This window comes from Mytilus galloprovincialis, chromosome 2, assembly GCF_965363235.1.
Source record: "Mytilus galloprovincialis chromosome 2, xbMytGall1.hap1.1, whole genome shotgun sequence".
Lineage (NCBI taxonomy): Eukaryota > Metazoa > Mollusca > Bivalvia > Mytilida > Mytilidae > Mytilus > Mytilus galloprovincialis.
This window is the reverse complement of record NC_134839.1, coordinates 51,921,522-51,934,425: the sequence shown is the minus strand read 5'-3', so window position 1 is coordinate 51,934,425 and position 12,904 is coordinate 51,921,522. Positions and strand designations below refer to the sequence as shown.

General features: G+C 32.0%; 1 protein-coding gene across 1 annotated transcript in view; it reads left to right on the top strand.

Annotated features, from left to right (window-relative positions):
* The first annotated feature begins 4,734 nt into the window (after positions 1 to 4,734).
* The window catches only part of LOC143063810 (tyramine beta-hydroxylase-like), a 41,417-nt gene continuing 33,247 nt past the window's right edge, over positions 4,735 to 12,904 (top strand). Inside the window, exons 1-2 of the mRNA XM_076236191.1 lie at positions 4,735 to 4,847; positions 6,230 to 6,424. Coding sequence (XP_076092306.1) covers positions 4,830 to 4,847; positions 6,230 to 6,424 — 213 coding nt within the window. The 5' untranslated portion in view covers positions 4,735 to 4,829. The remainder of the gene's footprint in view (positions 4,848 to 6,229; positions 6,425 to 12,904) is intronic.

The following is a 12,904-nucleotide window of genomic DNA, read 5'->3' as shown; positions in this document are numbered from 1 at the left end:
CCGATACCGAATGCACAGTAAAAAGATACTTCAATTATATGTTTAGTCATAATGGATGATCATGAGCATAAGGTCAAATAAACATTAATTTTATTTCTACACCAAATCTTCATTTTCATATTCTCACGAAATGTTATATAACTTCAATTACAAAATTTTTAATCATGTTAACGTTTTAACTTTAATTATAAACATAAAGAATATGAAAATGAAGATTTGATGTTGAATAAAAGTTACATGAATTTAAAAAAGAAACCCAGTTCCAATTTGAAAAAAAAAATCTCAAATTTTAGCATAACAAATCGTTACAGCCGCTATAGTTAATTTGGTTACGCAGCTTGATCTTTACAGTAAGTTTATTTATGAGATCGTACCTTGGTTGCTATATAATGTAACAATTTCTTTGAACTGAAATTAAAGTGCAATTTTTACTATCATTATAATGAAATTACCATCAAAAGAGAATCAGTTGTAAGCCATCGTGATAAATGATCTTATTTATTTTATATTTTCTTATCTAACTGCAACGACAGACTTTTACTAATTCATCATCTATATTCAATATTAAGGAATTCCAGATTGAAAGGCATTTTAAAAGTACAACTGTGTGTATTAGTCACCCAATTATAAATTGGTATACATTTCGCCGACAACATCTGCAAAACACATATTTTTCATAATGTAAACAGCATTTTTTTTTAAATCTAGATATGAAACATAAATATGCGTTAGACTTCCAACACATTTTCAAAATTTGCAATATACTTGCGCTTGTTTTGTATTTTACTGCTCTTGTTTAACATTATTTATAAGAGAATACTTTGGAAATTTTAGTTTGATTTTTAAAATCCAAGCTACGTTGCTTAATTAGGATGATATAAAGTCAAACGTTTGTAATGACAAAAAATCCGTTTTTTACTTTTTTCATTGATTGATAGATTTCTGCAAAATTAACCGTGAACAAGTTGCACTATACTCATATAATTTTCCTGATTTGTAAATGGACATTTCTTTAGCAATACTTGCACTTTTGCATTCATTGTAACATTTAAACTTGAAAATGTCATTTCTTCAATTTGGCATCCTAACATTCAAACTTGAAAATATCAGTTGTGCAATTTAGCATCTGTTGTAACATTCAAACTTGAAAATGTCATTTGTACTTTAAAAAAAAGAGACAGACTTTGCATCGAAAATGCAACGAATGATAGATACGTATACGTAATTGTATGAACTAAATTACAGATCTATGTATGCTTTCCAATATTGTTTAAATACATACAAGACTTGAGAAGAAACAGTTGTATTACTTAATAAGGCGTTCTGATAATGAATTGGTTCTCCAAATTGATGATGGAATCTTATTTCGTTAATCAAATCAATGTAAACACTATATTGTAGAAATTGACTAAAGAAGAAATTGTCAATCAATACAAATAAACATTAGAGCGAAAGACTCGAACAGAAGAGATTTACTTCGGAACTTTCTAGTTCAAATGTCAATCAAATATATAATGACGTCTCTGTCTTTAAGCAATCCGCAAATGGGAATGTCAATATAATAAAAACATTACTTCACCACCAAAGACAAGATTGCATTTGTCTGTCATGCCAAGGACATTCTGGTTTTGACATCGGCTGCAGATCCTGAAAATATTTATTATAAAAAAGTGCCATGCTGATTGAAATGGTATTATATACATCTAATTCAACCATATGTCAGTGTTGAATCCATAACGTTCGGGGAAAAAAAAACTTTTTAAAGGGGGGTGTTAAATTTGTCCCCCAACGTTCACGTTATAGAGAAAGAAAAATCAATAGAATGATATACTTAGAACAACCAGCAAATTCAATAACATGAGTAAGTACTGGATCGTCTAGGATTGGCAATTCTGCGCATATAAGGTACACAATTGTAAAAGTCTCTTAACATTTGCACAACAAAGCGTATGCTTTTAGAGAGTGAGAGAAAAAGAAAGAGAAAACACAAGAATAACTTTGCTATCTTAATGACATCTTAAGGATGTAGGAAATGCATTTGTTCTAACAAAATAACTGTTATGATCAAATGAGGATTGTGAATTCATTATGTGACATGATCTTTGGCAACCATGTTTTGTTGTGTTGTAATTGTCTGGAAACAGAATGTTTTTGTCGTAACTATTACATGTGATGAGGGATTCATCAGATATCTGGAGTCTGGCATGCTATTACGTAGTAAGGACATGTCTACGATTAGAGACTCCGTATTCAGGAATAAATGCATGTTTCCGATTTATTTACAATACATCATTGTTATTTATTTGTTACAAGTCTTTCTATTATACGAATACGTTCTACTTGCCAGTATCTTTGGCATTTTGATTTTAGTTGATTTGTTTTTAATTAGTTGTGTCTGTGTTTGATTTGGTGCCAGTTCTCTGGACAGCTTCACCAGATGTTTTATCGACTTGTACTGTATTTTGAAGTAGATATATCATTGTAGGTTGCATCTTGATTCAATGAAAACGCTTGGATAATAGAGCCCATTCTTCTTCTCATATTTATCTGCATGTACAGTATCGTACATTGTGCATTAGAGTCATCATATTTGACGAACTCATTGAAAGTAGTTATCTTAATTGTGAGTTTGACAATATTTTTTTAAGAGAGGACATGTTCTCTTTTGTCAGTATTTAAATGGAGGTCGTCGTATTTTGTTCTTCTTGCTACTTCGTCGTTCCCTTTGATGTCATTCAGAACTCAAACGGTTGTTCTGAATTTTTCGATATTCGAAATAGAAGGAGAGGTATACCATTAAGAGATATTTTTTTTATGTTTGCGCGGAGCTTCAATAGTTTGTATCAATTTGCGCGCATTTATTATACTGGTAAATATAAAGACAATTCTTAATCGATATGTGGACAGTTGTATTATGGTAGCGTAATAAATCCATTGTCTTGGGTTAGTTTTGAACATTTATTTATCATTTAATATTATAAATCTTTCATATTGAATCCTTAAAAACCATTTTCATGTATCATGGGAAATCCCGCAATCGATTTAAAATTTGCAAATATTGCAGAGTGGATTGAATCTGTAACCAAACAATGAGAGCTTTATACACAATCAGTACATTTCTGTAACTGTTTCACTTAATTTGAGAAAGTAAAAACAGGGTATCAGATGGGTCAATTCAAAAATACAAAAACAGAGAAGTTGTCAGAACTCATTTTCTTAAAACGCAAACGTTAAGGGTTTTTGCGCGCAAAATCTTATACACTGAAAGGATATCGGTGAAATACTTCAGTGTGACATGACCCCACTGACCAGCAAAGAAGATAATGACATCTACATTTCAACCTCTAAATCGCCCATATGCAATAAATATATTTAACCAAGACTATCACATATCCGGTTTGTGGTTTGTTGGTTGGTGTTAAATGATGCCACTTTCAGTGCCCTTGATATCATTGCGGTCGGTGTTTACTTATAGAGAAAGCCAAAGTACCCGAACAGAAGCATCATCCTTTGGCGGGAAAACTAGCAATCCTAAACAATGAAGCTCATGCAGATTTGATCAAAACTTAAAAAAAAAATTATCACTCGGAATTGAGAGACTAGTGATCACTATAGATGAAAAACTAAGACTTTGACCACCGATGCCCCATCAAATTTCTTCAGCATCATTAAATGTAAATAAAATTATTAGTTACAACTGCCTCATCCCCGCTAATACAAACACACCTGCAACAAAAAACAACACACACATACAAAAAGAGTAAACAGAATTAAACAGAACTCAGAAAACAAACCCTGATGAGGTTCCAGGCCCCGACACACCCTTACTCCTTAAAAAAAAAATCGAATAAAGGAATAAACACATACCATAGTAAAACTGCCTTTATATACTAGAATATTAGGCTAATGTTTGGTGTATAATGGTGAAATCGAGTTTAGGTTGAACTACTGTTTTTTGGACTGAAAACTTTCATTTTAATTTTTTCTTCCATTAAGTATGTGATTGTCGATAGTATTAGTTTTAATGTTCCTGGGTTTAAAATAGTGAGTTGCAGAGAAGAGGGGGGTCTATTGACTTTTTTTTTGAAAATCAGAAACTCTGTAATACTTTAAATAACACTGAGTACAACTGATCGTGCAAAATGGGGGATTTTAAAAGATTATTCTTTTAGCAAAAGTCACTTTAATTAGCAGAATTCAAGTCAAACGGCGTAGAAATCGATATGGCATTGAAAAAATTGAGCTTTGATATATCTGTGCTCGAATATTGCAATTAGAAAAATCCTAATAATTAAATAAAACCCTTTCTGAACTCCTCTCCTCTCAGGAAGCTTAGCGGAATCCAGAATAGGGTTTATTGGTGTATACAATGCATTTATTACAAAAACCAAAATTAATTTAGACTAGCTTAACAATTATTCTTTCTTTCAAACATTGTTAATCTAAAAACCAGCCGTATTCATGTCAATTTGCAGAGACTTCCACTCGTATCAAATTCACATTGAAACTTTAATATGAAATTGTTCTTAAAATTGTAATTGTAATTTTAATTCTGCTTTGATTGGATTGCTTCAAATCTTGCAGAAAGACATCAATTTGATATAATAAGATTTTTTCCACAAGAGAGAAAATTCAATTTGTGTAGAAAAGCCATAAGAAACGTCACAGACTGACAAATGATTTATTTGTTAATATTTACGAACCGTCAATAACATATGAGATGATTGCGATAGTGGCTAAATAAGAAATTTTGATGATAAACTGTTGCGCCGGAGTATTACGTAAATTCTGCTAGAACAGTGGGCACGTTGTTGTTATAATCTTTTGGAATGATGAGAAATATGATGGTAAGCAATTACTAAAGAATATTATAAATTTCCTTATATTTTAAGATTATTTTGTCAAATAATACACTTTTTTTTTCTTTATCATAATTGTATATAGTACTTTTAATCTAATCTTTTCTGTCGTGAGTTTTGTTTGGTTGATTAAGGTATAAATACAAAGTGTCATAAGCTCTTTTTTTTCAAATTATTTCTTTTATTAAATTATGTTTGTTAAAAATATATGTTGACTGTATGACCATGATGACAGACATGACATTGATGTCAGCGTGTATTTCAAAAAATATACGGAATAATTAATAAATAACAGATTCCCTTTCTAATAAGTTTAAATCAAACAGTTAAGATTTTCATTCGCATTGGATTTTAAAGTTTAAAACTTTTAATTAATTTTTATGTTTCTAATTCTCAATTATTTGAAGAGGAAAACAAACGACATCACATCTGAATGCTTTCTCAAGAACACGAATGCAAACGTTCGCAATCACGTGAACATCCACCAAAAACATCAAACCTCTAACAACCAGCTGCAGATGTATTCTAAACTTTGAAAAACTTATTCAAGCATCATCAGGCTCAATGGCTTCATGGATAGTTAACGCCTTTATGGTTCGATACCCATTGAAATACTTCAAACCAAACAATTTCAAGTTTCTTCTTTCCACCAATTACGAAGCATTTCGAAGAATGAGCATTGACTAGATGACCAGAACTAGAATAGCATGTGCGGCTTCCTGCAAGCTGCTACATATATATTCTTTAGATGGGAAGCTTAAAAACAATTCGACTCAGCAAGTCGGTGTACTGATACAAAATATGGTATATACATTCCCTTGTATATAATAGTGTACTGAATATAAAAACACATGGATATATATTGCCAAATGATAGGTAAAAAGACAATGATGCAAAAAACTGCATGGTACTATACGGTCTTCAACAATGAACAAAAGCTATACTGTATAGATCTGTATAGTAAAGTTATAAAAGCACTGGGATAGCAAAAAAAGAGAAAACCACCGTCTTAAACAATAAAATAAGAACTTTAAAGCCAACCTGCAGATTTCATCCTCAGAATGTGATGGGGATAAATCAAAATTCTAGTCTATAGAAAAGGTTTTCGAGGAAAAAGTAAAACTGCCTGACAAAAAAATTAAAAATGGAAGAACAAGCACAAGAAGTAAAATTATTAATATATTATCATATTTGGAGAATTGTTCATTGTTTTGTTTAGAAACACTATATCAAAAGTAACTAGTATGTAAAGTTAATTCTGTATTTTAAAACCAACATGACTGTTTAATATTACTTTAATTTCAGGACCGAATACTCATAATAGTTGTTTTAAAAATAACATATTGTAACAGTTTTTACTTTAATTTCAGGACCGAATACTCATAATAGTTGTTTTAAAAATAACATATTGTAACAGTTTTCAAAATTTTCAAAATTTAATTCCAAATGGGAATAATGCTCCTAATCCATGTACTTCCGGTCTATGGGAAGGCCTCGGACATATTGGTGCTGATGGCGGAGGAGACAGAAATCCTTTTGGTGTCGATTTTAAGAGAGCTGGAATGGTAAGTATTTTAAATTTCATTTCCTACAGATGAATTAAATTTTAGATGACATTCTCATTGAAGTTAATGTTGAAATAGATATACGTGTATATATAGTCTACAAAAGTGTCATTAATATTTTTTTCAAACTGAAGCTATATATATCAATTTATGTGTTTGCTGTAGTCATATAATTTTTATGTGTAATGTATACATGTGAGGAGAGGACTTAATATAAAATATCATTAAATCAAAAACAAAATGAAACATTTAAGAAATTGAACCACTTTCCGAGTCATGAATTAAGTTGATCAAATTTAGTGTAATTGTTCGCTCAGATTCAGTGTCCTTGTGAGCTCAGTGTCCGTATCCTCACAAGTTCAGTTTAAATTCAGTGTCCTCGTAAGCTCAGTTTCAATGTCCATATAAGCGTCAGTGTCATTGTCAGTTCAGTTTCATTATCTTTGTCCTTGTAAGCTTAGCTTCAATGTTCATACAAGCTTCAGTGTCATTGTCAGTTCAGTTTCATTATCTTTGTCCTTGTAAGCCTAGCTTCAATGTCCATACAAGCTTCAGTGTCATTGTCAGTTCAGTTTCATTATCTTTGTCCTTGTAAGCCTAGCTTCAATGTCCATACAAGCTTCAGTGTCATTGTCAGTTCAGTTTCATTATCTTTGTCCTTCACGATAAGCTTTGCTTCAATTTCCATACAAGCTTCAGTGTCATTGTCATTTCAGTTACAGTATCCTTGTTCTTGTAAGCGTAGCTTCAATGTCCATACAAGCTTCAGTGTCATTGTCAGTTCAGTTACAGTATCCTTGTCCTTGTAAGCTTAGCTTCAATGTCCATACAAGCTTCAGTGTCATTGTCAGTTCAGTTTCAGTATCCTTGTCCTTGTCAGCTCAGTTTCGATGTTGTAGTACATTACGCATGAACTTGTCATTTTTTTATGTCCTGTAGGAGAAACCAATTTCTGAATTAGTTCATTCAACATAATGTTTTTATGCATAACGAATTTAAATATAAATTATTAATGTGACATTTTAATATTGTCTATACAAATGGCAATTCAAAACTTAGAACAAGTGTAACTGCCAATGTGTTGTAAATATTAGATTCCTGATTTTTATTCTTCAATAAACGACTACAAGTATATTAAAGGGTAGACACGTTGGCTTTCAGTGTGGCATGATATTGTTTAAAAAGGTCTAGAGCTTTCAGTGCACAGACACGAACGTCATTACCAATTTTAATGTATAACACAAATATTCATGTAACATATGTCTATGCAAACTTGTATTCGACAAGATGATATCAAGAAATTATTAAATTGCATAATCTTAACATGAGCATGATGAGTAGTTTTCTTATTTATTTACAAAAAAAGCAACAAAAGCCAGCTTATACACTTTCATAACATTTTTGTACATTTGAATTTCTCCAGTAATACATGCTTGATGTGAGTTTGATCTGTGGTTTGTTACATCTTAAGAGAACCACCAACAACGCATATTTATAAGATCAGACATCTAGAAGATAACATAATTATTAATGTCATCTTCGACAATAGACGTACACCATTTTATCTCAGTGTTATATGTTGCTGCGCACTCTTATTTTTTCTACACAAGTATTTTCTTCATTTTGTTTTGCACAATATTCGTTTTCATCTGGTCTTGGGTAAAGATATTTATTTTCAGTTCTTACTAAGTGAGGGTACTATTTTCAAAACGTTATGGAGTCGGTTTCACAAAGAAACTTACGACTTAGATTGCTCATAAGTCTTCAACAATTCAGCATACTTACGATCAATCTTAGTCGTAAGTTTTTTTTTTGTGAAACCGACTCATGGCCTTTAAGAAAATATAATGGTCCTCCCATAACTTTAATAAAGACGCTGTAAAAAATCTGCCTTCAACATGATCAACACAAAATATTTTTTTTATTATGAAAGAGAACATTTAAAAAGTACCAATTTTTAAAGTTTCTCTTCTCATAATTATCATAATTACTTGCAATTAAAAAGGATTTGTTTTTTCAAAATCCGATAATAAAGACCGAATATGTGCATGTATGACGACTAAACACAAGATTTGACGTAAATAGAACAGTGTTACACAGCATCGTTCGAAAGGGTATTAGAAACATAAACTTTTTGAATCCCATAGAAAAACGTACCAGACCAGCAAAGAAATAATAATTTTCATTCAACTAAGAGAAATAAAAAAATCTAAACCCTCTTCACATAGTTTTAAACAACTCTGACATTTCTGGATTACATAATGTTGTTTGGCTTTAACAGAAATTGACAATTTACTGAAGAGTTATTAACGCCAACGTTTTCATTAACAATTGCTCTACATCAAGAAGGCAGAATGACACAAACAGTAAACCATAAAACTTAAAACGTTTTGAAATAACCTATCTTACACTAAATGACATCGGATACTATTAATTTATCACAGCCGTGCCAAACGTTATCTATAATGTAAATAAAAAAGAAGCAGTTTATCTGCAAAATACGTTTTACAGTCATAGAATTTAACTGGAAAATGTATAATTCATGACTTTCTAGTTCATGTTACCATGTTTACCAAGGTTATGATACATACAACCCATCGAACACTGTTATATAACAGTTGTATAAACAAGGTTTAGAAACAAATACATTTTCTTGATGTATTATTATTTAATTCGAAGTTATTTTTAAGTTGTTAAAGTAATAGATAAACTGTAAACAATATAGCTGTGTTAGCTTTCTCTTTTGACATAATTGTCTTTAAATTCTTAAACGTTATATATATATATATATAATATATATAAAGCAAATTTACAGATCTAACATTGTTGGGTTGATGTTTAGACGAGTTGTATATATATATATATATATATTGATACTATAGAGTAATTTTTTGTTTTATTCAAATATATATGCCCAACTCCCTCGATTATGGGTAGTCAAGGTCGTTACCCCCCCCTTCCCACACTTTTACACCCCCACCACACACACACTTTCGTCGTCTTTACTTGCTTATATCATTGATGAGTCGACGTGTGTCATGTGTGTGACTGTAGCGAAAAATACAGAACTATTCGAATAATACGTTGCTATGGGTAGAGACCATAATTTACAACCCAACTGGTGTTTATTAGCCGTTGAGGTTAAACGAACAAGAAAGGATAGTCTGGAAGGGAGATCAGATGTGTCTTCATTGAAGCAATTTTTCTCTATGCTGTATATTTGGTCTATCATTCGCTATTTTTGTCCTTTTTCCGCATTATTCTTATTTCTGATTTTTTAGTCTATTTCGTTTTTTGTCCATTATTTGCATTATTTTCTATTCTGTATAAACTATACAGACCCTAAGATAGTAATTGTATTTTCACCTGGGAAGACGGAATATATGTAACGTTATTTTTTGCTGAAATTATTTTTTACGAAAAGGATTTTATTTATTAACGATACACTCTAACTGATCATGATATTTGACGTTCCAGGTGTATCATACATAACGAGAGTCTGGTCACTCTGGTGACAAGGTACATTATTATTTGCAAGTTCTCCACTCCCGAAAAAACCCATTAAAAACAATTTCTTGCTACACCTGAACATGGCAATCCTCACATATGCAACATATGGTTTAGAATCACTGCATCATTTGACCATAATTCATTTGTTCCTTCTTTCATCCACATTTCACATTTAATATCAATTGATTATAGATGCCTGGCGTCATAAAGAGTCGAAGTTCGAATATAAAATTGAGAATGGCAATAGGGAATATTTCCAAGAGACAAGACCCCGACCAAAGAGCCGAAAACAGCCGAAGGCCACCAATAGGTCATGTATGTCTATGAGGTGGATACAAGGATATATTCTGTTCAGTATACTTAAATGTTTTCATAAAGAGATGAAATGCTTCTTGGGTGTATCAAAGATTATAAAATGCACGTGAAAATGAAAATGAAATCTTAATGCAGCAAAAACATACAATACGTCGATTTCTTAAAATACATAAAACTGGAAAATATCACATACGAACGTCATGACAGATGCTAATTTTGAGTTACAGTGTAAAAGAATAAAGATGATAGATAACAATTAACACATTAAAATGTCTAAACTTCCACGCGTTTCATCCTTTAAATCTACCAAGTTCCATCAAGTTTGTCTAAAAAATCATAAATGATACCTACCAGCTTTTAAGTTAATTCTTATTAATTACAGATAGTTGAATATTTTTAGGTTTTGATAGTTTCCTGTGGTGTTTTATTATGATTTACATAACATTTATATAGTAAAGGTATCATACTCTCAGCTAGTTTTACATAATTATTTAAAGATAAGATTTTCTATGTGTTCTCGCACGTGCTGTCTCGAATAGATCACAGGGGCTTGTTCAGTGGGTCAGACGAGGTTTTACTGTCAATGGCGATCGCTATCCTATATGGTGTTTTTTTTTATATATATAGGATAGCGATCGCCATTGGCAGTAAAACCTCGTCTGACCCACTAAACAAGCCCCTGTGAATAGATCTTACCTTTATCTATTTGTAAGTGCAACTAATTTATTTTACCATATTTACCAAGCTTTATGTTATTTCACGCTAAAGACTACCACCGGTACATTTGTACCTCTTCGGGTTTTAAGCGCGAGTTATAGATGATAGTATTGCAGTGGAATATTGAACTTGTGTTCTGGTAGATGTCATGTTGACGTAAACACACAATATCAATCTAGATTCATAATTCCTTGCAGGTTTTTTTTCCATATATAGATATAAGAAGATGAGGCATAAGTGTCAATGAGACAACTCTCCATACAAGCACAGGCACTTGTCTCAGAATTTCTTTCTCCTATAGACCTTAATGTTATATTAAGGTATATAGGGGAAACAAATTCTGAGAAAAGTGCCTGTGCATCCAAGTCACAATTTATAAAAATAAGCTATTATAGGTTAATGTACGGTCATCAACATGGAGTCTTGACTTGAATCGAACAGCAAGCCACAAAGAGCCAAAAATTACTAGTGTAAAACTATTCCAACGGGAAAACCAACGGTATAATCATATAACGAGAAACACTTACGAACCACACTATGATCAACAAACGACAACTATTGCACATCAGATTCCTGACTTCAGACAGGTGCAAATAATCGCGGCGGGCTTAACCATTTTCATGGTATCAAACGTTCACTCTAATCTGAAACAATAGTATAACATTACAACATAGAAAGACACACTATAAAATATCAATTGAAATAACATAACTCAATCAAAAAACATATAAACACAAGTGAACATGTTTTAGTATTGCAGTTTTGAGTCTGATGGTGTAACTTGTCTTCTCTCGGTTGGATGGGGAGACAGGATACACTTCAATCTAAATTTCAAGAGTATGGTCAAATGAAATTTCTGATTTTCATGTCTCTCAAAATTGTAAAAATGTATGACGCATTATCATGACTTTTTGACAAAAAACATAGGAATTCCATATCAATCTATGAATATGTTACAGGCATTTTCTAAATTTTCTAAAAATGCCTGAAAAAATTGTAAGGCATTTTACTAAATGCCTAAAAGACTAAAACTGAATGGAATGTACTCAAAATTGACCTTTTGCAAAGACAACGTTTAGAGTTACATCTAGTCTTACCACTAGCACAACAGCCACATTTTGTGTAACCCTGACCATCACACAAAGAAACTTTACTGACAGCTTTTCTAAAGGATATTTCATTATCATGATTTACAGATTAAATAGCAATGGTGTAAAGTCCACGTAGTATTCCATCTTTAATTCCCAGTTGATAACCATACTCTTCCTTTCCAGTAACAACAACCACAAGGTTACGCGGGTCTCCTTCCCTCGATCCACATGGAGAATTGCAACTAATGCATTCGCTCCAACATCTACCTCTGTCAAAACTCTTTCCGATAGATTTCTCATCCTGACAGCTTGTCTTGTCATTGAGTCTAATGCATGCTTTCTTTTATTTCTGATAGCCTCTTCACTTGAACACAAGTGACAAGTAATAGTATCACACATGTTTCCTTTTGAACACAGCTCATGTATGTACTATGCACAAGTCGAACACTGGACATTCGAAAAACATGGATTTTCACACACGGCACACCCATGAACATCTAGTTATGTTTCCTGAGTTTCGGGTAGATTTAATGCTGCATTAATCTATCTTACCTCGTCATGCTCATTTGGCTAATCAGAGCATAACTCATTTAGTTTGTCATTGCTTATCTCACCTGGCATATCAGGGCTTTGAAAATGCTGAATCAGATCTTCCTCAGTCTGTAAAGACACAAGAATCACTTGAGGTAGTGATCATAGTGATGTCGATAGTCCTATCTTAGAATCACAGCCAAACATTGCTTTGTATGGTGATCTGTTAATACCAGAATGATGATTGTTGTTTTTTTCAAACTGAACAAATTTCAATCTTATATTCCACTTTTTACTGTTGTTCTCTCTCATCCAG